Source organism: Chironomus tepperi, unplaced genomic scaffold (genome assembly GCF_022539635.2).
Source record: "Chironomus tepperi strain 1889 unplaced genomic scaffold, CSIRO-AGI_Ctep_v1 contig_310, whole genome shotgun sequence".
Taxonomy (NCBI): Eukaryota; Metazoa; Arthropoda; class Insecta; order Diptera; family Chironomidae; genus Chironomus; species Chironomus tepperi.
Window position 1 is genome coordinate 214,281 of NW_027226432.1, and position 27,999 is coordinate 242,279.

Genomic DNA, 27,999 nt, shown 5'->3' on the forward strand with positions numbered 1-27,999 from the left:
GTGGAATAAAAGCGGGATTTCACCAGTAAATATTTTGAAAAATATTTTATCAATTCCTCGCTATTTCTATTTAATTACGTCTTAATTAGCTAAATTGTAATTTATTTCACCTAACCTAACTATGGACAACGACAAGATAATGGTGTCAGTTACCAAAGGTAAGTCAAATTACTTCAATTTGCTTAAATAAATTATTTTTATTAATTTCCATTCAACATCCAGACGAAATGATATTAAACTCATACAGAGCAACTAGGAGAGAATGTGGCGACTTAGAAAACCTAATAGTAGCTTTAAAGGACTCAAATGAACATGTCAAGAACATAGCTTTAAATAAACTGGATGTGATTGGGGAACAAATCAAATTTCTTCAGAATCAAGCAAAAGAGATATTGGAAGATGCAGCAAGGAACAGTGAACTACATAAGGTGCCATGTAATTTTGTCAAAGTTCCAGGTACAATCTATCATTTGTATCAAAGACCACAGAATGGCGAGAAAGTCTGGTCAATGATATCTCCAGACGAATTTGGATCTAGCTGTAAAAACACTTATTTGGGAAGCTATAGAATGGAAGCTGACAAGAGCTTTACAGCTGTCGATAACTTAGACGAATATGCCAGTAAGCGTGAATTCGCTGAATCACTAATTAGATCAAAGAATTTGCCAGCTTTAGAATTCATGACAAAGAAGAAGGAACGAAAAGACAGCGAAATTGAAAGCTGAAAACTGCCAAAAAAAATTAGCATAATTAAATTTTTAATGTAAGTGACTTAAACAAACATTTATTTTTATATAACATTAAAGGTCTTTATTAGATTTTTTTATGAATTTATATTAAAGCATCAGTTAAATTCCTTTAATTAAGAAATCTAATGGACATAAAAGAATCTTTATTTGGAAGTAAAAGCCTCTTACAAATTAAAAAAAAATGAATTTTCACAATTAATGCACATATATTTAACATTTTGTTTCTGTTAATTTATCATTAAGATTATTTACAGATGAAAATTTAAATGATATTTCCTTATCAGATTTTAAAAGCTTGTCTAAATCATTAAAATTTAAATTCTCATTTATTGTTGTACGTTTACAAGGCATTTCATTATTATTATCATCAAAACTATCAGCTGTTGTTGAAATTGATGATCGTCTAGCACGAGCTATATTCCTCATTTCAATATAACTTTTCATACGCCTTATACTTGGAGTATCATAACGAGATTCTAGTAATCGTTCACGATCCGTGTCCGATAATGAGAGTAAGTCTGGTTGACTTGAATTAATGTAACGATTTGGCTTCATAAATGTATGAAAATCATTTTGATAACGTAATTTATGACTGAAATTATTAGCATCATTAACAGGCTTTGGTTTATCGTAGCGTGCAAGAAGTAACTGTAGCTGATCATCATATTTTAATAAATATTTCTTATTATCAACGTTATTAATATCAGCTTTAAATTTCGGTGCAGTCCATAGTAATTCGATTCTTTTATAATCAAGATCTGTTTCTTCTGTTTTATTGCTCTGTACTTCAATATCATCTGTAATCAAGTCAAATATTAGCTATGGAACATGAAGGAATGATTGTCAATAACTTACCAACATTAGACAAATACAAAGGATTGGAAATAGCTCCATCAACAATATCAACATCTAAATATTTTGCACATTTTCCTAACAAACTTTCAAATTTAGTTGCCAATGCTTTAAAGGAAGGACGTTTCATTGGATCATCAGCCCAGCAAGCCTCAAGTAACATATAAATTTCTGGAGAACAATTCTCTGGTCGTTCCATACGATAACCAGATCGTAGGAGATGATACAAATTTTGTGGTGGAATTCCTGGATATGGAGTTGCTCCTGTTAAGTTGAATTAAGCTATTAGTTAAGAACAAACAACTTGATGTATATGCAACTGCTTACCTAAAGTAATAATCTCCCATCCGACTACACCGAATGACCACACATCGGTCTTTGCTGTATAAACATGATCAGCAAGACTCTCGGGACTCATCCATTTAACTGGAACTCTGTCTTTACTCTTTTTCAAATAAGCATCATCCTCATATACATCTCTAGTCAATCCAAAGTCTGAGATTTTGCACACTCTGCCTTCAGCAAGTAAAACATTTCTAGCAGCTAAGTCACGATGAACAAGCTTAATATCAGCTAGATAAGACATTCCTTTACAAATCTGCCATGAGAATGAAAGAACATCAGTTGCTGTGACCGGTTCCACTCCGTCAATATTCAATTCACCAGCCTCTTCTAATTTTCGACTCAATCTTAAGTAGCTACGAAGTGATCCGAAGCAGCAATACTCAATTATTAACAATGGAGGTTCACTCTTTATGCATGCTCCAACAAGCTTAATGACATTAGGATGAGAGAGTTCTTGAAGTAATTGGAATTCCGATAATAATGCAAGTAACTCAACAGAATTGCTTTTCGTCTTGATAGTCTTAACAGCGACTGTACGGATAGAATTATCCTTATCAATTTCCTGTATATATGCTTTCAAAACTTTTCCAAACTCTCCCTCACCCAATGTCGTGTCTAATGTCAATTTGTCACGATCAAATTCCCACTTGGCATCAAAATCAAACTTGTGATAAGTTTGTAGATAATTCTCCTTTTGTACTTCATTAATGATGTTGATATTTATGATTTCTGTGTCATTACTTCCTCGATAATGAACTGATGGTCCATGTGTCAGCATACGCTTTTTAATTTTATTCACGTATCGTCGTCTCATTGATACTAATATGATTATCATTATGACAAGAAGGGATGGAGATCCAATCATTATAAATAAGCAGATTGTGCCACATTCTGGATGTCTTTTAAAGCTTGTTGTTTCGGCACTTACAATTGATAATATATCATCTGGAATTTCTGAAGTTGTTGTCGGAGCTGTTGTAATAATTAATGGAGGTTTGTGTCCTTTATCACCGCAATAACAACTTCCACTGTTACATCCACAAACATTCCCAATTACAACTTTTCCTATTCCACGTGTTTTATTTGGATTGTTATTAGGAATCGTACCATGCACATCTTTAGTCTTTACACAATCTTGTGAACATACAAAGTCATTGTTATCTTCTGCATATCTTTCGAATGCATCGCATACTCCGTTTCCACACGTCTCAAGATCCGGAACGCACGTATGGTAGCTTGATGAATGTGTTCTTGTATCATTCTCTTGAGGCGTGTACGGTCTCCATTTGCACCTACCATTCTTTGAACCAATTCCGCATGATAATTCACAATCAGTTTGAACTTCAAAATGTGAACATAAAAACTCATCATGTTCGTTATTTGACTCTTTACAATCTCTCGATGCCTTAATAATTTTAACCTTAATTGTGAAGTTTTGAGACATTTTCAGTTCTGTAAAGTCAGCGGTGACGTGAATGTCGTATGTTGCATCCAATGTTGATTGTAAAATCGATGAATCAGCTACGTAGATTATTCCACCAGTTTCAAGGATGTCAAAAGCTTTCAAATGTGTATCATCAATGCTGAATCTAGTGGATTAGAATGAAAGATATTGATTGCCTTAATAAATTATCATTGATCTTGCGGTGTAATTCACTTACTCAACTTTTGAATCCGTGATTTTATTTTTTGGCTCCGTAACTTGAGCCATTCGAGAGGCATTTTGTAGAACAATAACCTCTTTTGGGTATTCAATGTTTGCTAAAAGTTTAGCCATTTTTCCTGATGCAGAATTTTCAACTTTTCCTCTTGCTTTACGGCTTTTATCATCACTTGTAAGTTGCTCAGCTTTTGGAAGGGTTTCAAAAAGTCGTTCAAAACAAATTGTAGCATTTTCATACCGAACTTTCTTCTTTATGACTTCCTTCGCTTGCAGAACAATACAATATGGAAATGACGTAAAATGTCCTGTTTTTGTGTACTGCAAATCTAAACAAATTATCAAATTACAAACACTAAAATTAGGAATATGATGATATTATATCTACATACCACATGAATATGCAACTGACGTAATATCGTTGCTCACTGAGTTAAATGATGTACATATATGCTTAAAAATTCCTTCTTTATCATTCAAAATTTGAAACTCGATATCATCAATATTTGCATGTAATGTATCATTATCAAGGAATAATATTTTCGTGCTGACATTGTTGTTCTAGATTTTAAATGGTAAAAGTATGTATGTATGTATGTATACGTAAGTATGTTAAAAATAGGGTTAAATGTCGATTTATAATGATGCGAATGAGTTATGCGAATTTTAAAATCGACCATGACACGTTTGACTAACGATGGATAAATAGACTATGATTGGTTCTAACGGTAATCGTGACCTAAATACAGGTTTCTGATGATTTGTGCCCAAAATTGCTGAACAGTGTAAGTTTTTAATATTCATTGATATAACGTTCATTTGAGATTTGAATAATATTTATTGTACATAGTTGAAGACCCCTTTTGTTTTGTATGACAACAAAAGTTCAGTCTGTATTTGAATTCCGATGAATAAACATGATAAATCCTCAAAGGATTGATCCTAAAGCCCTGGATCCTAACTACTATATTGTACCGCTCGGGTAATTTCAATCTCTTATATTTTAAGTTACTTTACCTCCGCCCAAACACATTTTCTTACTAACTCTTCTGACAGCTATAATATTCAACAGGTTAAATTAAATATTTACAATCTTTAAGAATCAAGCACGACTTTAGTAGAACTGCTTTAATTATTTACATCCTTTATTCAATGTCAAACTTCTGCACGCAAGGAACTGTCCTTGAAAAGTGATTTGAAAAATTAAGCAGCCCAATTTTTATGAGCACAGCTCACTATGGATTCTCATTTCTCTCAAAATGCAACATTGTGAAATTGGATTTGTTGTTGTTGGGGATTTCCAGACAAAAAAGCGCGAAACATTCCTACAAACCACAAAATAATACTTGGAAGTGAATAAAGGTCATCAGAAACAAAATTTCATGCGATATCATCAATCTACATTCACAGTATGTATTTTCCCAAAAATTATTTCCGTCCTTAATTGCCAAAAAAAAAAATTTTGTTGTTTTCATTGGATCACGCGACTTCTTGGAAGTTTTGGCATATCCATGTATTTAGTTTCGCATAACTTATTAGCATCATTAAAATGTCATAACATACCTTCGTGTAATTCGGACTATCAAGTTTCATATTTGTTATTTTATGATTCTCCTGTACTTTGACTGGATTATCATTCACATCAATTACGGTAACATTGAAGACTTTCGTATCACTTAACACAAATGATCCCATTCTAATGTGACATTGAATGTTTACTTTAAGACTTGGATTCCTTTCACGATCTAGAGTTGTCTTCGTAAATATTTTATTATTCTTGATATCAAAAAAGTTTGTGCCTGTCAGAAAATAAGAAGGATAGATAAAGTAATGTCACAGTTCATGAGAAAATCGGTTCATAAGTGACGTCTCATATCACAAGAGACGAAATCTAAAGGCAGAGTGTGGCCGTCTCAAATTCGAATTCTTCGACATTTGATTGTCGAAGAAATCGAACATTTCGAACTCAACTTATTTTAAAATAAAAATTTACGTTACGAAGAAAAGTATATGTAACGGTCAAAAAAAAAAATTTGAATTTTAGTGACAAAAATATTTTTTTTTTGAAAAGATTAACAGTCGTTTTTGAGAAAGCCACACTCTGTCTAAAGCTTTGAATTTTGAACATGAAATGATAGTGACAGCAACTAGAAGTAGGTTGTAATGACGTCATTTATGAACATCCTTAATACGAGTGAAATTTACCATTTAATAGCTGATATTCCACATGGTATTTCCTACAAATGCGACGATGAAATCGAGGTGCGATTTCACCAATTTCACGCATTTTGAAATTGTCATTGAAATCCTCCACAGCATGAAATTCAATTGAATTGTAAAAGCACATTGATGTTTCACAAAAGTCTCTGGCAAATTTATATGGCACAAAATTTATATTTGCTGTAGTTTCAATCAAGTCTTCTTCATCATCGTCATCGTTTGAGGTTGATAAAATTATTTTTAGATTCAGCACAGATGCGACATCCTTTGCATAAAAATTCTGTTCCTTAAACCAAAGTTCTCCAGTTTTCTCGTCAATATGAAGAAAATCAACACTTGGGTCCATTGAGAATTTTTTTGTGGAAGTTCCATCAAGTGCTTCAAATTTTATCAATGGTTGCTTATCATAGACATGCTTGCTACCAAATATTGGAACTTTTAATGTGAAATCTGTTTGCTGAAAGGCTGTATCATGTGCTTCTGAAAAGGAAGAGATAGAAATAGGTTAGTTAATGGTCTGCTGCTTGAAAATTAACAATGTGATGATTGAACAATTGTCATCGACAGATATCAATACATCATGAATAATTGAGATTAGAGTTAAGTTTCATTCTAACGTATTTTTGAGATTCAAATTTTAACGGTTTTCTAAAATTTAATTTAGTTTCTTATTTTTGTGTGTGTGAAAAGTCGAGAAAATTGATTAATTTATTTAATTAGTGAATTTAAGTTTATTTAAATAGTGACAACTAGTTTAAATTGAGAGAATTGAAAATTTGAGAAGTTTAAATTTGAATATTGAGTTTGTTGACAAAAATTTGGCGCAAAAGTTATGATCTTCACTTTATACCTGTTTCCTGATCAATTGTAATCGTAGAGATTAATTTATGTCACAATAGTTCTTGACGGCTAAACTGTTTGAAATTTTATTCCCTTACACAACATATTCAATAAATGTACTGTCGTTATTAAGTCGGAATCGCAGTTTTTTATTGGGGAATCAAAATACAGCTCAAGCCGCCGTGACATAAGATAAAATTTCAAACAATTTTAACAACTGGAAGTGAGCAAACTGCTATAAATTGGAATTAAAGATCTAGTGACACATTCAGGCAAGAAAATGAGCACCAGTAGGAAGAATAAAGTGTGTTCTCAATGTCAAAGCATCGATGTTAGCATAGTTTGTGCAATAGCTGAGTGTAAAAGAGAATTTTGTCATGATTGTGCTGGAATCGACACGAAGGGGTCAAAATTAGACAACTGGATATGCCAACGTTGTGCAGGATTTTTGAAATCAGAGAGGACATTAAGAAGTGCTGCCAAGAATAGACCAGAACAAGCACTTGCGCCGCGTCAATTGAAATTTGACAATCCGAAGGTATCGAAGAAGGAACACACACGACTTCAACACCGTGAAGATGATGAAAATAAGAAATTGAAGGAGGAAATTGAAGAGATCAAAAGACAACTGGAACTGATGCAACAACAACTCAAGGTTTTAAAGCATGATGTGCAGTTCCATGATATTGATGAAAGAATTCCGGAAACACCAAAACGATCGACAGCGCAGTTAAATGCCAATGCTAGACAGTTTGTGATGGAACAAACTGAAGATGCAACATTTATTGAGCCAACGGAGGATGATCCAGCGGCAAACATTGTCAAGCATCTGGCTGATGCAATTCGAATGTTGCAACCGAATGTACCTGTCAATACGGTGCATAATGGATATGATCCTGACGAGCAGTTGAAGTTAACAATGATACGTGCTTCGCTGCCCGACTTACCGACATTCAGTGGTGTATTTGAAGAATGGCCATTATTTGAGCGAGTTTATAAAACCACAACCGAGATTGGAAAGTATACAGAAGAACTGAATCATTTGAGACTGTTTAAATGTTTGGATGGTGACGCGAAAGTCGAATGTCGACTATTATTGAATGGAATGGCAGGTGGAACTGCTATTATGAACCACCTTAAGTCTGTGTACGGAGATCCTGAGAGGATATTGTCCCGCCAAGTCAAAAGGTTGTTGAAGATGAGAGCACCGAAGGATTTAGAGAAATATCAACTGAAAGAGTTTGTGAGCGAACTGGAATCATTTGTCATCAACGCTGAAAGTTTGGAAAGAGCTGATTTTTTATGTCAACCGACGATAATAGATCAATTAGTTTTCAAACTGCGTGATAGACATCGTGATGCTTGGGGTGCAATGAAACTCGCCAATCAGAATGTAAATCTAAAAGATTTGTGGAAATATTTGGCGGAGAGGTTGAAAGATGCTTCAGCACAGCCACCGACTGAATCTTATGAGTATCGAGCAGGAGATTCAAGAAGAATGCACACACATCGTGAAGAACGATTTGAATGTTTGAAATGCAAGAGTTCATCGCACGACTTGCAACATTGTGGTGATTTCAAGAATCTGATGTTGGCGGACAAGAAGAATTTTTTGCGTTCGAGAGGATTATGCAATTGTTGTTTGAAGCAAGGGCATCGTTGGAAAGATTGCAAGACTAAGAGGATGTGCAATATCGATAATTGTAGGGAATTTCATCATCGAGTATTGCATTTGAAATCACAATCCAGTGATGTCATTCGTGAAGCTGAAGGGGAATTCAAGCATTCAGAGCCGGTAATTCGAGCTGGATCTTCATCACAGTCAAATCCAGCAGAATCAGAGAGATCGAATTATCACAAGTCAAGTTCAGTGATGTATAAGATCTTGCCTGTAGTATTGCACGGCAACAATGGAGAGCTAATTGAGACATATGCCTTCTTAGACGATGGATCTTCAGTCACATTGCTTGATAAAGAGCTTTATGACAAATTAAACGTGAAAGGCATTAATAGACCATTGAATTTAAGATGGACAAGCGGCATATGCAGAGAAGAGACCGACTCATTCATTTTTGATTGTCAAGTGTCCAGAGGAAAACGAGGAAAGAAATTTCCATTGTACGGAGTGAGAACAGTTGATCAACTCGACTTAGCATCGCAAACTGTAGTGGCTAGTGAGTTACAAGAACGATTTAAGCACTTGAGAGGAGTACCATTGCCAAGTTTTGAGAATGCACAACCAAAGTTGCTAATTGGATTGAGGAATGTTTCATTTTTAACAAGTATGTCATGCATTAATGGTGCTGATGATGAACCTGTTGCGATCAAGACGAAATTAGGCTGGACTGTATTTGGCACTACAAACGACGCATTAGACAATTGCGCTGTTCATAATATATTTGATGATGAACGATTGATGTCAATTAGACGGGATGAGACTTATGTTGGAACAACAAAGCACGAACCAATGCCTGTTGATGATTTAAAGGTCATGCAAGTGATCCAGAATGAATCAGAGAAAATTGACAAGCAGCAGGCTAAAGGCTATGGGAGAAATATGAAGGAAGGAAATGTGCCCATTGATTGGAAACGGACACAGATGTATTGGACTTTAAAGACTAGAAGGTTTTCTTCAGCATAGCAGAACAAAACGGAAGAGAGCATGTCATCGACAGATATCAATACATCATGAATAATTGAGATTAGAGTTAAGTTTCATTCTAACGTATTTTTGAGATTCAAATTTTAACGGTTTTCTAAAATTTAATTTAGTTTCTTATTTTTGTGTGTGTGAAAAGTCGAGAAAATTGATTAATTTATTTAATTAGTGAATTTAAGTTTATTTAAATAGTGACAACTAGTTTAAATTGAGAGAATTGAAAATTTGAGAAGTTTAAATTTGAATATTGAGTTTGTTGACAAAAATTTGGCGCAAAAGTTATGATCTTCACTTTATACCTGTTTCCTGATCAATTGTAATCGTAGAGATTAATTTATGTCACAATAGTTCTTGACGGCTAAACTGTTTGAAATTTTATTCCCTTATACAACATATTCAATAAATGTACTGTCGTTATTAAGTCGGAATCGCAGTTTTTTATTGGGGAATCAAAATACAGCTCAAGCCGCCGTGACAACAATGGTTTTGGAATATGAATCTAAGTACCATTCAGTATTGCTCAATAGTCATTTAGTGCTGTTAAGCTTCCTACAGATTGGACATAATATTTGAATGTATTTGACAGACTAGCGTCATTTCAAATATTGATCGTTATTATCTGAATGAAAAAACGGGGATGAAAACTATATTTTTAAAAAATAAATGACCGTTGAAAATTTTTAAATTCAAAAAATACGTTACAAACAAAAAAATCAATATTTATTCAAATTCTGATGCATGTAACTGTTTTCTTTCAAATGAGCAATGATATTAATGGTCATTTGAGTCTTAACTTCATGGAATTTCATGAAAAGAACTGATAATTTTTAAAACATATTTTTCGTTGTTTACATTTATATCAACGGTTAAATATTTTTTGAATTTTCGCAATCAATTTCGAATACTTTCGAACTAATTTCGAATTTTTTCGAAATGAAATGACGCAAGTCTGGTATTTGAATTTAAAATTACAAAAATAGAATATTAAACGATCAAATAAAAGGGCTCTGCCTTGAGTGGGAGTTCAATTGCAAAGTTTTTTTTATAGTCTATAGACTTTTCATTAACAATTTTTTTAAAATAACATCCTACATATTTGCATTAGTAATCCGCTTTAATCAACTTAAACGCCTAACATTTATGATGTCTCTGAACGGCATAATGTGTTCTCAAGGGGACTACGCTGCTTTAGCGTATTGACGACAAGACACTTCGTGTCTTAAGATTCCCTAACGGCACTGTGACAACTGAGATTCGCTGCACTGTATCTTTTAAATGGCTAAAAGTTACAAAACTACACCCGACACTAGATGTACTTGGTGGATACGAGAATTCAGTTTGTCGGGTTGTATCTGTAAGAGCTTCCATTAACGTTGTCGAGGTACTTGCTTACTTCCTTGCGAATGCGCACGGGGTCTCATTGCCGCATTTAGAATTCGTCGGAAGTTGGATCTGGTATCTTTAGATAACTTCTGCCAGTTTCTAATTCCCAGCACTTTTGTTCGAGGAACACAACTCGGTAAACCACATTTATGGCTACTTCGAGTCTTATCCTTAATTCGACGACATATCTGAATGACACAAGTCTGTTATTCAATCCAAAATCCGAAACAATGAATATGGAGTAACTCTCAATTTTGGATTCAGCTCAACCGATTTGTGCTATTCGGGAAAGCTGTCGCATAGCGAACAATTTGTGTTGTTTAGGGAGTCACGCCTATCATTGCATGGTATAAACCATACCCAAGCCACATAGATTTAAAGGATTCATACAGGTTCATACCTCATTTCTTTTGCTAGAAACTGCATACTTTAGAGGAATCAGCTTTAACCAACAAATTTAAAAATTTCAAGAAGCCAAGTGATATGTTGGATGTCAGAAATTATCTCAAGCTGTTTATATTAATCTTAATTAATTTTTAAAGTGAGAATTTACCCAAGGCACTTCGAAAAACTTCTTGGAATTATTTCAATAATTTATATCGTAAAGATACAAAATGATTGAGAAAATTAATTAATGAATTCTGATTAAAATGAAAATTAATGCAATGGAAAATCATGCCTGAATTAAAGCAAAATATTTTAATTTTTTTTTGTGGCATCGCAAATTTCTAGGAAGGAACAATTAAGCAAGACTTTCAACAAAGAAGTAGAAATCTAATGAAAAATTTCGCATGAAAAAACTACTGTATATCCAACACAAAATATTAGCACGAATTGTTAAAAATTTTCTCGTATATGCTTTTATTATGACTTTCATTTTAAGCATTGTCATTGTGAAAAATTCAGTACTTTTTGGCATACGCTCAACACTGTATAATGCTGAATATATATGCTCTATTGTATTGCCTTTAATGATATTTTTGCGAAAATATTTTTATTTTCTATATGTGTGAAAGCATATGATTGAATGAACGAAATTTAATTCATCAAACGTGCTGAAAATTTCAGCTTTTTTCATCATTCATGATTTTTCGACAAGTAAGGAAGTGAATGATGGTTTGTGTTTAAAGCGCATTTTTTTATGATTGAGTTTTTTTTTAGTAGTAAACCTACTCAATGAGCTTGAAGAGCTTCTAGGTCAGTGTTGCAAGCATTTTTGTGCCATGGCACATCTTAGACCAGTGGTGGGCAACTTGTGTGCCGCGAAACTGCATGTCGTGGACTTTTTCGGTCGTAAGGTCTGTTACCAAGATTTGTCTCGAAACAAAAGGTTGCCCACCACTCCCTGTGTACCTCAGCATCGAGGTTGCATACCCCTTCTCATGGTACATTGTCGCAAATCCCACTAGAATGCAATCCCACGTATGTGTGACATTTTGCCGGCAACACAATGTATCGCAAAGGTATTATTTATCCTGAACAATGTACAATATTGAATTCGTTAGTAGGATGGATGAAAAAAATTGATGATATTCGATAAGAATGAAGTGCCTCCCACTCATATTTATGAAAACAAAAGACTCGTGCCACAAAAGCTGTAGATAACAAAACTCTCAATAATATACGAAATTACTCCAGAATATTTAGGAAACATCCTTGTGTAAGGAATCCGATTTCCTTCCTATAAATCCATCGTAACGGAACAGTTTCACTCCTAATAATAAAGTGTAAAGTTTGTTCCTGAATATCTCGTGCAAAAATTCTAAAGAAAACAATCATTGAGTTGCTGCTTCGAGCTTCAAGATAATATTAATTAAATTTTGTTTGTATTATGTTACCGTGGAGCTTCCGGATGAGGAAATTTTTTTCGGCACAAAAAATGAATGAAATTGCTTATTTCCATTTTTAACTTAGTTTTTATAGCGCGGAGAAATGTGAATAATTTTTAACTTTGTTCTTTCCTCCAGCTGTCCTTTAGGGTTCGTTTATAAATTGTGTTCAACATTTAGATTGGAAATTTTTTTTTTAGTCGCAATAATGGATCAAAATTTATACAACGGTGGTATAGTGAGCACGATGAGCTGTTTGAGAAGGATCATGCGGTGAGCAACATTTATTGGGCCGCGGTATACATAGGGAGTAAGCCTCTACCAAAACCGCACACAGCATACGTTTCAACGCATTTAAAAAAGAATTGATGAACAGGTTTACCATCACTGCACTAAAATATCTTTGAATCAAACCTTAGTGACTGGATTGTCCTGAAAGTTCAGCTTTTGATGGACGTAATTTATGAACAATCCATACTATTTCAGTCATTTTAAATTGAAATTAAAGCTGAATATTCTTTAAATGAAATTTAAAAGTTTTATTTGCAGCTGAAGATAAAGTTCTGATTGAAATATGGGTAATCAATCTGAACATTATGCATGAGATGAAATGTGCTTCATTAAAAAAAAACATTTATAGATTCGAGAAGTCAACATAAATTATATTTATAGTCTAAACTAGAAATTAAATCCATTACTGTTCGGTAAAAATTGATTCAAATTTGTATAGAAATTTTTCTGTTGACACTTGTGAATTATTACATTTAATAGGAATTTCAATCTGATCTTAGCGAACTCAAATTGGCTTTAGACTCTGGATTAATTACTACTCATACAAAATTCAGAATGAAATCGTAGCAATTTGTTCTAAGTTGGAATCAAGCCCAACAACTTTAACATATGGTCATTCACATAACTTTCTACTAGGTTCCTCCTGAAGCTATTAAAAAGTACCATAAACAGCAACTCTAAGTCTTCTTAATTGTCATAATCAAACTTAACCTAAAGCTCATAATGACTTGTAGTACATGATATTTCATTGACACTAAACATGGATTGCTCCATAAATCTCATATTCAACAAATCTTATGAAGTCTATCAAATCTCAATCTAGCACAAACTTCTTGAATTTTTTAATTTGTATTGCTATAACAACAGGAAATTCAGGATAAGACAAAACTAGGAAGTCCTAAAATGATTCGACCGAAGATGATTTTAATTTTAGTTTAAATTTCCCATCGCAATTATATTTAGAATATTCATAAATAAAATAGTGTCAGACTGGTCAGGCGTAGGATTTAATTTCGAAATGATAGGACTATTGTGAGCAATAATTCTCTAATTAACGTTAATGAATTCTTAAATTTTCAACCTACACAAATAAGTTTTACTGCAAATTTTAATATCATGATGAATTCTTGTTTATGTTGAAGCCACAACTGTTGATGATTACGTCAAACAATAACATGATTTTTCATTTTTCGCATAGAAAATTGAATTTAAGCTGCAACAAGCTTTAGTTTTAGGTATAAGTTGTGACGTTGATGTACATAAAATATTTAATATTATTAGAATTCCTAGAACAGGTGGGGAATTCAAGTTTTATGGATGTTATGGATGTTGTGACTTCAAATTTACTGTAACTTTTAGATCAGTGTTGTCCAAACTGTGTAACGGGACACATTAGTGCTTTGAAATGTCATGAAATGTATGCCCTGTGCAGTTTTGGTCGAGGCTTGCTACCGAGCATTGGACAACACTGCATTAGATTATTAGAATACACAATTAGAGATTTTAACCTAAGCTAAGTCAAATCCTCGTCTTGAGGTCTAAAAGTAGACATTAACTTGACATTTACTTGCCATCAATTTGCTATAGCGTAATTTTGTCTTCTCAGGTTCACTTTCGTTGTTAATTACTCTAAATTTTAAAACCACCCACACTCAATCCTTTCAAAATAAACTTCTAAACCAAAAATGTTAACCTTTATTGTCAAAAATTTTATGATGGCATGCTTAGATACAAGAATTTTAAATCCTCCAAAATAGCTGAACCAAAAATACCACATTTTGACATACATAAATGACAAAATAATATTTGAAATTTAAGGTAAAAACAATTGTCAAAGGATTTTACTATTTTTAACAATTTTCCATCATATCTGCTATGAAATTACACAATTTACAACATTGTGGTGTATGCATGAGAGAGTCAACAAGTGATTTCGGCTGTGATATTTTTGGTTGAATCTTTATCATCTGAAAATAAATGCTTTTATGTTAATTTATTCAGAAGTGACGTATGTTTTGTTGGAATTGGAGCTTGAGTTTACAGACTTTGGAAAGTTTGATTCTGAACTGAATCCGGCACCAAGTCAGAATCACAACGACCTGTTGACAGAGTTTGGATGGAATAACCGACGTGTACTTTTCGGGATCTATGTTTATCTTTAGTTGCTATTCTATCTTTAGACAGAAAATACACAAAAATTTATAAAACTCTCTTGCTTATCCATATTCAAGCATCAAAACACTTGAAAACTTTGTTTATGATTGCAACAGACAATTATTCATGTTTAAATAAAGAAGAAGTCTTACTTTGTAGCAACTGAATGTTATAAATAATATTCATACACATACAAATGCAATCAATCTGTAGGGAAAGTAAGGGAAAAAGCAAATAAATTAGAGGGAGACAAACTTTTTGTCAGAATCTCCAATTACGAAAATGTTTTTTTAGTGCCGAACAATATATTTTCAATTGAGTGAGGACAAGATTTCTCAATAATGATGATTAAGATGCTGATGAGTCATAAAACCAATTGACAATCACGTTACTCAGACTAAACCCTTAGCCAGAATGGCGACATTTATTGTACAGTCATATAAAAAATCCTTTACAACTCTAATCTTGTAAAAGATTACATAGAATGAAGCTGATTTTATGATATGGACGAGAAATTGCTTTTGAAAAGCTTTGAGGATCAGACAAGTAGCTAGGGGTCTTCCTATCCTTTAAGTAGCAATCAATATAAGCTGCGCTTCTGATTTATGATGAATAAAATTGAATAAATTTTGATTTACAAATTCATACTTTGCTGTAATATTAAGCTGGTATGTAATTCAAATTTTTTCAACCCTTATCAACGATTCCTTTGATATTGCTTACAATTTTCACGAAGCAAAGTCATTTTATATAGAATTTCTCAGTAATGTTTGATGGCTTCTGATGTTGATATGAATTTTTAATGATTTTAATCCTAACAAATTTACTTCATGGAGTTTAAGCTTAAATCATTTAATAAAGCTTCCAGGAACAAAATTCAATTTAAAAATTTAAACACATTAAGAATTTGTGAATTCATTTAATATAATCTTTAGAATTTTAATCTTGAATAAAAAAGCTTTTAATAGAATTGCTTACATCGTAATGATTCTCAACAAATGAAGAGAAATTGAATTTATAATTTGTTCCATTTCATAAGATATTTAGGACTGTATATGCTTAGTAAGAAAAAATGAATTTGAGGGTCAATTAGAAATGACGTGTAGAATTTGAATGGGAATTGGGTTTGAGTAAGGTTTCCTGATTCTTCGATTTCGACGAATTTCGGAGACTTAGACCGAGACTCCATGAGAATTCTTCCAAATCTCAATCTCAACAAATCTCAAAATCGAGACTAGGGAGTCTTGTTGTCGAACTCGAAACTAAGACTTGGAACTCTTATTCTTGGTCTCAGTTTCAAAAATCCTTAATTTTGAACTTCATAATTCTCATGAAATTGACAAAAGAAATTCAATTTGCATAAAAGACGTCATTTGTAAACAGTTCCTCATAGTCTAAAATGCCTCAGTAATTCAAACTAATTTCCATTAAATAGCGCTTAAATTAAAATGATGAACGAGCGAAAAAATAATTTTCCATTATGATAAAGTAAGAGAAATGCCTCAATAAAGGTTTCTTTTCGTCCATACAGCAAGAACTATTGACTTGCTTTTCACTGAATAGACGGTGTGTTGTCCATAGAAATATTAATGATATGAAAATTTTGCTATAGCCCAAAAATTCCGGAAGTTTTTATTTATACTGTATAATACCAAATGATTGACATTCGGATCCTTTTTTACCGTTTTTCCTTCTTTTCATTCAAATTCTATCATGTAGAAAATTTCTCAAGAAGGCATCAATTATATATTGAGCCATAAATAAATCTTAGGAGAAATTTACCCGTATTCACTTGTTAAGCATTAAGAAATCATGAAATTCCATCTCTTTTTGTGCCATTTCAGACATGATTGTAAAACCTTTAATGCTTCCAAGAAAAAAAAGACATTTATAATCATAAGAATGAATGTTTTATTTGATAAAGAAGCGGAAATCAGGATCAAGATTTTTATCGCGGCTAGACAGCATTTTTTTTTTGTTGAATAGAAAGAAACTTTAATTTTCTATGATTCACAATAACATCAAGATTCTGTTTTACGAGATTATTTTCCTTTTTTCTCAATTCCTTTGGCAAACATCCAACTGTTTACTCATGTTCAATTGATGATTCAATTGAATTTTTGGAGGGATTATTGTAAATACTTAAGCTAATTTTGTTGGAATGAATGCTTTTTTTGTTTGCTGTGAAGCTCACAATTTTTAACGGAAAAATTTATTTTGAAAATTATTTGTTAAAATTTCGTTAAGTTTTTGCAGTTTTCAAAACACACATTTAAGAAATTCTAATTTAATTTCAATTTAATCACAAAATCACAGTAATTTCATCACATCAGTAAGTAATTTACCAGATATAAGCTTACCACAAGCACAACAGCTTATAAGGATTAAAATTAAACCACTAAATAATTTATTAAATTCCATTTTATTTTCACATTAATAACATCCAGAAAGTCATTAGAATTTTTTAATAATCCACAAAATTATCTAGTCAATTCTATTTCACAAGCTTCCACTCACGTTCGAGGACGAAACACGACTGAGGCAAAGGATTGCAAAAGAAGGAATAAACATTTTTTTCCATTCATATTCGCAAACGATGAGCATAACAGAGACATGAAAAATGCTCTCAATTTGAGAGCATAAAACGTGTTGTCGCGACTTTGTTGTTGGAAAAATTCTCTCACATGACGTTATTATCTCTTGTCACAACTTGTTGATGTTAAGTGATAACCATTGATGCCGATGAAAATTGTCTGTTTTAAATTCATTATTGGGAAATTACAATTTAATGGGGAATTTAGTTCATGTAAGTAAGTTTACATCCTGAACATGTGTTGTCATGGATAAAATAATTGGATTAAAGTTCATTTATCCAATGCAATTACTTCCCTTGTGCTTCCTTTTTAGATTATGCTCTAATAATAATAATTTGAGGGTAGTGAAGGATACTTCAAGCTGATATTACACAATAAGAAGCCAGAAATGTCCTTTCTAAAACATTTTCTTGGTATTCATGAGGGAGTTGAAACCTAAATCATGAAACGTGTATCAATATATTGTTATTGGTGACGAATCTCCCTTTTCTTGGAGAGCTTTATGGAAATTGTTGCTGTATTATTGTCATTTATGTGGTTTCATATTCCCATAGATATATTCAGTTATTAATGTGTAATAGAAGATTCCTTTTTGTGCAAATCCCGAGTTACACAATGCGGCTCCTTAAAAATCAGTTGACATCCCTTACAATGATACCGCTTTTAGGTACCGTGGTATTCTTTCTGTATAACGAAAGCATGTTCTTTGCCTGCTAGGGCACGCTGCCGTCAGGGGAGAATTGTTTCTTAGCGCTAATACAGCAACCATATTGTTTAGTTCGGGAATATTGTGCTTCAGATTGTATTCAATAAGTTTTGTGATTGTGGGTTTTTACGGACACAAATTGAGCGTATGTATTTGATTAATATACATTCTAATTTATGAAATCAAGTCTTTTTTTCAAATAGATAAATATAATTTTGGATAAATCCCACTGAATATCTGATGAGAGTAAGTCATTCAAAACTAATCAAGGTCCAATAGCAAGTATTGAGCTTAGTGATTGTTCGTTCGAGTATATGAATATAATTGATTCTGAGAAGTCTGCATCAATTTAGTCAGTAGTTGACGATTTTATTGCTGATATATATTGAGGTCATGAACAGTTGGAACCCTGTTGAGCTCGTAAATTTTATTTATCGAATGTGTGACCCAAAAATTAAGGCTTTCATTCATCATTTAGAATGGCAACTGACACAAAACTTGTGCAAGAATTGGAATTGAATCTAAAGTGACTTTTAAGTACATATATGCAAAAGGATTATATCATTAATATTTGTTGACTTGGCCAACATTCTTTAAGGTAACTAAGCGACGTAAGCTTTTTGTCGGAACTTAATAATGTAATTGATTTTTTTCTCTCATTTGTTTGATTATAAATCATAATCATAAAGTGCTTGGACAGCTAGTATTACTAAAACATTCTAAATGAACACATTAAATTAATTGGCTGGTTTGAAGAGAAAAGTTTGTTGTTAGTTTTTTTATGGTCGGAACAGGAAAGTTATCTCATTAAGAGGTAAATAAGCATAAATTTAATCCTTAAACTTCAGCAATTGAGGTCTATTTTGGGTTTTTGACTGACATAAAATGGTTTAAATATCTCATCTGGCCTGTTGGAAGATTGTGAACATTGTGGGAATCCTTGTCTTATTGACAGGACTTTATGTCAGTTGTGGACAACCTGTGTTGCGTCAAAAGTGCTTGGAAATGCCATGAATCGTATTTTGTGTGTGGTTTTTGTTGAGGCTTACAATCAAGGTGTGCCGTGGAAAATAAAAGGTTGTCCACCACTGCTCTATGCAATGATTGATGGATCAGCCAGTTTAGGAATCTTACCCACATCTCCACTAAAGAGAGGGTTGTCAAATGTGATGCATACATTTGGCTACAGAGGTGTAAGTCTAACTAAGGCAAATTCACCTACATATGGCTTAATATCAAAGATTCTTCTTAGCAACGACTAACGAGGGAAGGATCTGTAGTTTATTGACACTGACACGAGTCAAAGCATACTGCAATATCGAATTCAATTCTCCTAGCTTCATAAAGTAACAGAAATAGCTGCAATCATATTCAATATAATTAAAATCAAATCAAAAAAAGGACTTGCTCATTATTCTCTATGTCCAACATCGAAATGACACAAAAATTGAATAGAAATGAAATAAGAATGAATACAGTACTTAATTTTAATTTTCTACGTGACTATGAGAATTTTTGTTGGATTTTCGACTGAATGCAGTACAACATAAAAGATCAACGAGGAATCAAGAGCTGTTGAAGTTTGGTAACAAATGGATGAATCACATAAAGGACAACAGTAACAATTTCGTTGTGGAGGAGACAAGAAACCACGTACAACAACAAAAATATTATTATCTTAAAATAAGGAGAAAGAGAAATGAAAAGAGAGACCCAGGGTTGGCTTATTTGCAGCCAATTGTCAATATTTGATTAATAAGGGAAAAAAAATTGGTCGAATGATATAACTTATATGGATCATATAAGAATATCAGATGTCTTCTTATTTATGATGCATGACTGTAAGGAGTTTCTTATTGAATGTACTTGGCGCGAAAAACCCGTAAATTGCTGTGATATATTCTCGCTTCAGGTCACTGAATATGGATATTGCTTCTCATTCAACTCATATTCAAGTGAAGGCACAGAATTTGTAAATCGATCAAATCTATTTCCTTGGAGGATAGCCAATACTGGGAAGAAATCTGCATTGACAGTATTAACGGCACTACATCTTGAGACGAAAGTTGAGAGAAATACAGGAATTGATAAGCCTGGAATAATTCCATTTGTCCAACATCCACAATCACATCCAAATAATGGTCTATTTGTAGCTGTTAATACAAATGCAGCTTTAATTATAAAACCAACTGTATTTTCTACATCCGATGATGTTTCTCGGCTACATCCTGCTGATCGGCAATGCTTTTATAGTGTAAGCTTCTGTTAAGTCATACATAACATTGTATAATTGAATTGCTTTAAAATTCCAGCATGAAGCATCAAAGCTTAAAGGATTGAGTCTCAATAATCTACCCTATATGCGCTCGAACTGCATATCAGCATGCCGACACAATCATATGATGAAATTTTGTAATTGTTCATTCGCATTTCTATTTTATTCAGATGCTGATAATCCTGAATGTACAGTTTCACAAATAAGATGCTTAATTAAAGTCAATGATATCCTGAACATGATAAAACCGAAGGAACAAAATCCATACTTTGATGAAAGTGAGCAAGGCATCACCTGTGATTGCTTACCAGAATGTTCTCGTATTGAATATGAAGTAACGATGGAACCAATTTATAATGACGATCCAATACCTGAAGGAACAGTCAAAATTGACGTCCATTATGGAAGTAAAACAATGATCAAATATCGGACAGATGTTTTGTATTCCTGGGTTGACTTGATGGTCGGTTTTGGTGGAATATTGGGTCTATTTTTTGGATGTTCATTGCTCAGTGGCGTCGAGATTTTCTTTTACTGCACAATCGGCATGTTTCATGAATATAAACGAAGTAAAAAGAAATTTGTGAAAATAATTCGAGCAAAATTTCCCTTCCTAAATTAAAATCATATTTAGAATCGTGCATTGAACCCTTGATTATTACTTTATTAGCACAAAGACAAAGTCATTCTCGACAAGGATTTCTTTTTTTATAGGCGCGGCAAAGTCTATATTGTGTGTTTTATCCACCCGCATAGAATTACTTAATACATTGCATATACTATCCAACTACTCGCACAATATGTGAAGTGATTCCGAATAAAATACTTGTGAATGACATTGTGTTATCAGGACATTACGTATATTGCGATGTATAGACGTATGGTAAAAATGGAATGTCTTAACCAGATATAAGATAAATTCTCGATTTAAGAATCCTTTTTTCAAAGTTTTCAATAAATTTACTATAAAAAGTCTAAAGACATTATTCATTCCAACTATCTATCCAATATTCTTTCCATCAATAAATTGATGCCCATCCATTTACATGTTGGATAAAATATAGGCGCAAATATAAACTTTAAGAGCGTAAAATGTCATTTTTACGATGTGACGCCGCAAACTAAAGTAAAAACTGGGTCATTAAATGAAAATTATATACGATAAATAAATTTATCGTGGACAGTTTAGCGTCTTGATGGAAACTGATTTGATTGTTTAGCTTAAAGTGTAAACAATTGTTTTAGCTAATTAATTATTGATTTTTGTTACTTGGATAAATGAGCGGAAAGTGTCGCTTTGTTGCTTATTACTTCATAAAGTTGGTGAGTGTTGTTCTATGCTTGGCAATTAAGTTAATTGCTTGGATTTAGTTCTGAAGATTTTGGAAAGTTTCAAATTTATTGCAAATTTTGTAAAAGAATTCAAATTTTTTGAAAACCGTTTAATTTTTGAATACTTTTTGACCGTTAAAAATTATTTTCGAATGCACTAAAAATGCGCTTTAAACATAAATTAAGACACATCATTTTAAGCCTTACAACATGTTGTAGAACTTCTAATGCATGAATAAATAAAGGCGACAGTGATTTGAGTAAGACGGAAGTATAAAGCTATATCTCACCTTTTATAATTCATAAGTAAACAGTATTCCTGAACAAAAATAGGAACGGATATGTTAAGGGAAGGAAATTAAGTTATCCAAACTAATTAAAACCTTTTGTTATAATTTATAGACATCTTGGGACTAAAAGGCTTGTCAAATATATTCATTTAACACGCATTTGTACACCCCCAATATGATACCTCCTGCATATATTTCATACTTAAATAGCTGCTTTAATTGTCCATATTGAAAATCTCAAAGGAAAATAAAATGAAAAAGTTCAGAATAACAATGATATGTTGTTTCATTTGACCTTTGCCAATCAACGTCATATACACTGCAATAGATAGTGCTGTCAAGGTAAAGTATTGATGAAAATTAATCATTTTCATTCATCATTATATGAACTCTAACACATCCATATGTCAATTTCAATTCTGTACATGATGAAAATTAATTTTGGCATTATGACTCTCTAAGAAGCACACATTTCTATACGTAATTAATACTGACTATACCAATTAAATTAATCAGTGACGCGCGAAATAAGCGATAAATTTTTGACAGCTGTTACTCAATAAATAAAATCGATAAGTTGAAACAGAAATGCGAATTAAATGTCTCTGCTTATTATGAAGATTTGTTATCAATTAATTTTTGGAAAAGAATGGACTTAATCAGTTCTGGAGAAATAATTATATTTCCTGTGGGTTGGATGTTCTTCAAAATTGAATTGCTTTGATTTTTAAACTTCAATTACTTTTTTCCTGAATTCTTTCACAGACTTCTTTGGATTTGAAGACATATGAGTTCCTAGAAGGTTTTCGCAAATCCAATTCCGTTCAATGTTTGTTGAACCATGTTGTTTTCATTTGGATCGACACATATTGAAATGTTCTCACAAGGACGACAAGGCGTAATATGCTTAGATGCAAGTGGCAGCATCTTGGCGAAAACATATAAAATCGTGCTGACAATATTCCAATATGTTCTCTATTTGAAAATAGAGTCAAAATGAGCCAAAATGTTTGCTATTTCGTCGCATTAATGGCAAGACGCGAAGTTGCCTTGACGACTTATTTCAATCCATCATCACGGCAAAAAAATGCAGTTCGTCTCATTGTGTCGCTTGGGGGTTTTGAGTCTCCTTCAGAAGAAAGATTAGCTTCAAATTGATTTTATTTCCAATTATCAAATATCAGCAGAAATTGTTCACGAGCATATATAAAATTACTGTTGAGATAATCTGGATGTAATTTCAAAAAAAGCGATGAGGAAGCACTTTAAATGTGAGAGAGTTATCAATTTGAGTATTTTCGAGTTTTAGAAAAATATCGTGTGCTGTTTTTAACAATCAAAGTTGGCAATCTAATCGAATGAAGAGACTCTACTTAAGTTTTGTCTATTTTCATCAGGTGTTAATGATAATAGTGTAGCTCTACACTGTGTTTAGCTAGAAAATGATTAGAAATTCAAAGTGAAGTGCAGTTTTGTTACAACGTTCATTTGAGATTTGAATAATATTTATTGTACATAGTTGGAAACCCTTTTTCATACAAAAGTTCAGTCTGTATTTGAACTCCGATGAATAAACATCTAATTTATTTTGAAATCCATTAGGATTTAAGTTTTAATTACAACCACAATTGAAAAAGTTTTCCAAAACCTCAAAATGTTGAGCTAATCAAGGACTCTTTTAATTTTCATCAAAATACAATTTATAATTTTAATTTTTCAAAAAAATCCTTTCAACTTTCACCAGATATTGATTTCCAATTATATCTGACTGAAATTCTGCTTAATTTCAATTTCCTTTAGTTCATCCAATATTTTCATTTTAATAACTGATTTTTTCATAATACGGAAATGAGCTGATATGTTAATATTTTATGATTCTGCAGAATCCAATCATTGAATGTCAAGTTCAATTTCAATGAAATGAAAATTGTATTATTTTTCAATGACTTTCCATTGAATTCTGTAGAGTTGAATAATAAAGTACATGACAATCCCGGACAATCCTTTTTTGTAACATTCTAAACACTCATTCATTCAGATTGCATTGATTTTTTTCTTCTCAAGAAACAATACCTTTTAAATTAAAAAAAAAAAAGAAAAATCAGGCAAGCAACAAAAGAGAGCCTTGTATCCTATAAATTTTCATTAAAAGATTTCCTTCTCTTCTTCTTGAAGGAATCACATGAGCTGAATTTCATTAAAAAGATAGAAAATAAACAGATTTTGAATACATGATGGCAATAAAATTTCCAAAAATATCCTGCAAAACGTAGAGCAGTGTTTGTCGAACTTTATGTTGTGTAAGTTTATGAATTTTGAAGCTTTGAAGTACTTCCAAGAAAGATTACAAGGAATAATTTGGGTGCACTACTTGATTAGCCTTGAATTTTAGGATACCCTGCCTTCTCAATCCTCCAGGACTAATTCCTACCCACTTCAATCCTCTGGAACCAAACCCTGCCTTCTTAATCCTCCGAGACTAACTTCACGTTTTCTAATTAACACGAATATAGCTCACTCTACATATGCTACTTCTTTGGAACAAGCAGAGGCATAGGCTACATGATAGGAGTTTCTATCTAAGCAGTTATCCAAGGGTGAACATAGAACTCATTGAAGGAAGGCGTTAAAAGAGAGAGTATTCCATTCGGTATCATATGCAATAGCCAATAATAGAGCCACCTTTAGGTATCATCTGATGGAGATCATATATCACAATTGATCTGTACTGCCGGCAATATAAGAAGAAAATAAGCTATCTATTCAAGTAACCTACTTACTAGTCTGTTGAAACTTAAGATAATGTAGCTAAATTCCAAAATAAACTGTAGACGGTATCAGAAAATGACAAGCAAAAGGATTCAATGTAGCTTATAAAATCTTATTACAAAAAGTGTTCTACTGTATAGGAAAAAGTTCAGCAGATACTGATGCAGAAGAAGCTTTTACATAAAAAGGTACTTGAATCTTTCTTCACATCACATCTAGCGGGAAATTGAATAAAATATTCTAGAAAGCAAACACACATACACACACACGTCTGCATGTGGCACTTAAAAGGAAACAGCATTATAATAATGACATGAAGAAAGTTCGTCGCAGCATCAATGGTATTATTGCCAATCAATTTATCAGATATAATGTAATCGGGTTATTGAATATGATGCTTATTTTGTGAACAGACTGTTTTTACCTGATTTTTTTAAAAAAAATTATCTCATTGATTCTGTCAGCACCAGCATACTTAATTTCACTCTATTATTCACGTTTTTCATTCCATTCATGAACATGTGGAAATGAGCATTTACATATTTAATACACTGAACAATTTTTTTTTTTTCTCTCCTCTCCACTCGATAATTATCAACTATCGAGCATTATCATATTTTAATTACAAATGCAAATGTTTACCATTCATTAACGGAACGATTAAGTATTTAATAAGTATTGTAGTTATCTAGTTAGCAAGCACGATATCTATTATTTCTATATTTGTAGGCATACATGTGATAAAATGTATATAGACAGCGAAATTTACCGGAAAATTTGTTGGGCTTGGGAAGTTTACGTGAAATTCTTTTAATCGGTTCTGGCTAATCTGATGGATTTAATTTGTTTGATGAAGAAGAAATGCAGACTTTGTGAGGTTAGCTTTACCTTAATTTTAGTCTACACAGTATAATCGATAGGACATCACTATGTTGTCGGCAACTGCTTCAAACCCGTTTTGAGGATGAAATATAAATTTTGAAGCCACATCATGCTGCTCGGGAATTTTTCTGTATTTCATATTTGTATTACAATAGTATAATGCCAATTTTAGAGTTCAAGCTGCAGCTTATTTCATCATAATTTTAGATTTTAAGAATAATTTGATGTTGATGCGATGAAATCCAGACGAAATGTTTTATATTATTACTTTCTATTTTTGGGTGATTTGCCATAAATGAGGCTTTGCGTTTTTGCAACTCTGAACAGTTGCATGGTTCAGGTACACTAATGCAATGTAGCAACAATTTGTGTGTCGTGAATACACAAACCGAGTTAATGTGACTAGAAACAGCGAAAAAGCACCTGAATCCGACTAGAATTTCCATAGGACCAAACCCGGTTCTGCAGTCCCAAACTCAAGCCACTACGCCACTACAGCTTTTTTCCTGCTTATGCAAAAGTAGATATAGTATGATTGAGGGGAGTGCTACCTAAAGGAATATGCTGCATTTTGAGAATGATAAACTTAAGATTTAAAGAATTTGCAACTCAATCCTTAGCAAAATTGTTGTCTCAACTTGTTGTCATCATCATCAAAGTCATTGCAGTAATAAGACACAACAATGTTTTCAAAGATTTGTTTGTCAAGACTGAAGCTTGTATGCCTTTAAGCTTAATGCGAAATTTGATGTGATAATTAAAATTCCATAACACGAGCTGAACAATAAAGGAATTTTTAGATTGTTGCTTTATTGAAAATAAGCTATTAATTGTAAAATAAATTAAAATTTAGGCAAATGTCATATACTTATGAGAAATTAAGCATTTTGATATTGGAACTGTAAGTAACAAGTAAGTTCAAAGTAAATTCTGTCAGTAACAAGTAAAATTTATTTGACAAAATAAAGGAGAAAGATCAAAGGAAAGAACATATCACAAAATAATGACTTCAATGAGGTGTAAAAGACCCAGAATTGAAAGCCTTTGAAGAAGTAAATTCTTAAAATGATTTTAGATGATTCGAGATTTTTTGTGACTTTTTAAGGACATGGCAAATAATGAAAAAAGGCTTTTGTTTTGCATATTTTTGCTTGTTCTACAAACATAGCTCTAATAACGTTCATTTGAGATTTGAATAATATTTACTATACATAGTTGAATGCCCCTTTTGATCTTCAAGTTCAGTCTTTTTTTGAACTTCAAAGAATAAACATCATTCTAAATTTATAAAATCCGTAATGAGTTCTTAATTACAAAGAGAACTTTATTTAAAAATTGCATCAGACGATCGATTATTGCCAGTCATTGTAAATAAACCATGCGATAAGGTAGCACCTAACAAAAACTGGATTCTCCATAAAAGCACCAATAATTCCTTAATCTATCGAAAATTCCCTTTAAAATGTGTTTTATGCGATTGGAAATTTAAAGGTAAACAGAAAATCACCGGGACTTAACATAGATTATCGATAAGACCTCAGCACATCGCATCCAAAAATGTTTTTGTTTTATTTGCGAGTATTGAACAACAAATTCACCACAAATTGTATGTACATTTGAATATTTAAATTTATAGTCGCATCCTATATTTATTTATAACTTGAACCCATCAATTTAATTGAATCAACTTCAATTCGTTGTAATGAGGAGCATATTTATTTTTAATTCATTTGAATGATGATTGTTAATTAATTGAAAAAAGTTTTTGGGGATCCTTTGTTTGAATAATGTTTTGAATCCTTTGGAATCTTTGAAATTCGAGTTATTGGCAGGACAAAAATCGTCACAAGATTTTTTTGAATTTTTTGGACAAAAATTGAACAAATTTTGTCTTAAACAAGTTTTTTCAAACCAAGGACCCCCAAATTTAATTTAATTCATTTCACTTACCAAGTGAGCTTGTCGCTATAACAAACACTATTAATCCACACAAAATCAACATTTTTATTCAATTTTTCTGTTTTGTCCTTAACTTAATTAATTTTCACAATTTTTGTCACCACAATTTTTATTTATTTTTTTGTTTAACTAATTAATCTCATGAGATTTATGCTGAATATTTTTATTAAATTATTCTTAAGCTCCGCACATTTTTCCATCCATCACGTT

At 32.3% G+C, this 27,999-nt stretch overlaps 3 protein-coding genes across 5 annotated transcripts; 2 read left to right on the forward strand and 1 right to left on the reverse strand.

The window, feature by feature from the left end:
* On the forward strand, nt 1–915 carry LOC139092917 (uncharacterized protein C1orf50). Its single transcript, XM_070643493.1, has 2 exons — nt 1–158; nt 223–915. Exons 1-2 carry the CDS (start codon nt 122–124, stop codon nt 723–725), a joined length of 540 nt encoding a protein of 179 aa, XP_070499594.1. The 5' UTR covers nt 1–121; the 3' UTR covers nt 726–915.
* Nucleotides 883–27,997, reverse strand: Ret (Ret oncogene). 3 transcript variants are annotated; one of them, XM_070643490.1, is made up of 8 exons: nt 27,781–27,997; nt 5,812–6,303; nt 5,170–5,405; nt 3,999–4,167; nt 3,608–3,935; nt 1,929–3,535; nt 1,605–1,865; nt 883–1,546 (listed from the first exon to the last, which is right to left on the reverse strand). In XM_070643490.1, exons 1-8 carry the CDS (start codon nt 27,830–27,832, stop codon nt 960–962), a joined length of 3,732 nt encoding a protein of 1,243 aa, XP_070499591.1. In that variant the 5' UTR covers nt 27,833–27,997; the 3' UTR covers nt 883–959. The 3 variants fall into 3 exon arrangements, with proteins under 3 accessions (XP_070499591.1, XP_070499590.1, XP_070499589.1); XM_070643489.1 differs by having other exon boundaries at nt 5,812–6,306; XM_070643488.1 differs by lacking the exon at nt 27,781–27,997 and adding an exon at nt 17,343–17,464 and having other exon boundaries at nt 5,812–6,306.
* LOC139092903 (pickpocket protein 19-like) lies at nt 20,075–22,970 on the forward strand. Its single transcript, XM_070643474.1, has 3 exons — nt 20,075–20,536; nt 20,595–21,126; nt 22,945–22,970. Exons 1-3 carry the CDS (start codon nt 20,075–20,077, stop codon nt 22,968–22,970), a joined length of 1,020 nt encoding a protein of 339 aa, XP_070499575.1.
* Nucleotides 27,998–27,999: the final 2 nt, after the last annotated feature.

What these genes read in the sequence shown, in the direction of transcription:
- LOC139092917 (XM_070643493.1), top strand. Translation starts at nt 122, where the DNA reads ATGGACAACGACAAGATAATGGTGTCAGTTACCAAAG. An exon ending in AATGGTGTCAGTTACCAAAG is followed by an intron (nt 159 to 222) that starts GTAAGTCAAATT and finishes TTCAACATCCAG; the next exon opens with ACGAAATGATATTAAACTCA.
- Ret (XM_070643488.1), bottom strand. Translation starts at nt 17,403, where the DNA reads ATGGAATTTAATAAATTATTTAGTGGTTTAATTTTAATCCTTATAAGC. An exon ending in ATAGTCCGAATTACACGAAG is followed by an intron (nt 4,168 to 5,169) that starts GTATGTTATGAC and finishes TTTAAAATCTAG; the next exon opens with AACAACAATGTCAGCACGAA. An exon ending in ATGGGAGATTATTACTTTAG is followed by an intron (nt 1,866 to 1,928) that starts GTAAGCAGTTGC and finishes TCAACTTAACAG; the next exon opens with GAGCAACTCCATATCCAGGA.
- LOC139092903 (XM_070643474.1), top strand. Translation starts at nt 20,075, where the DNA reads ATGGATCATATAAGAATATCAGATGTCTTCTTATTTATGATGCATGAC. An exon ending in ATCGGCAATGCTTTTATAGT is followed by an intron (nt 20,537 to 20,594) that starts GTAAGCTTCTGT and finishes TTAAAATTCCAG; the next exon opens with CATGAAGCATCAAAGCTTAA. An exon ending in GTTTCATGAATATAAACGAA is followed by an intron (nt 21,127 to 22,944) that starts GTAAAAAGAAAT and finishes ATTCTTTCACAG; the next exon opens with ACTTCTTTGGATTTGAAGAC.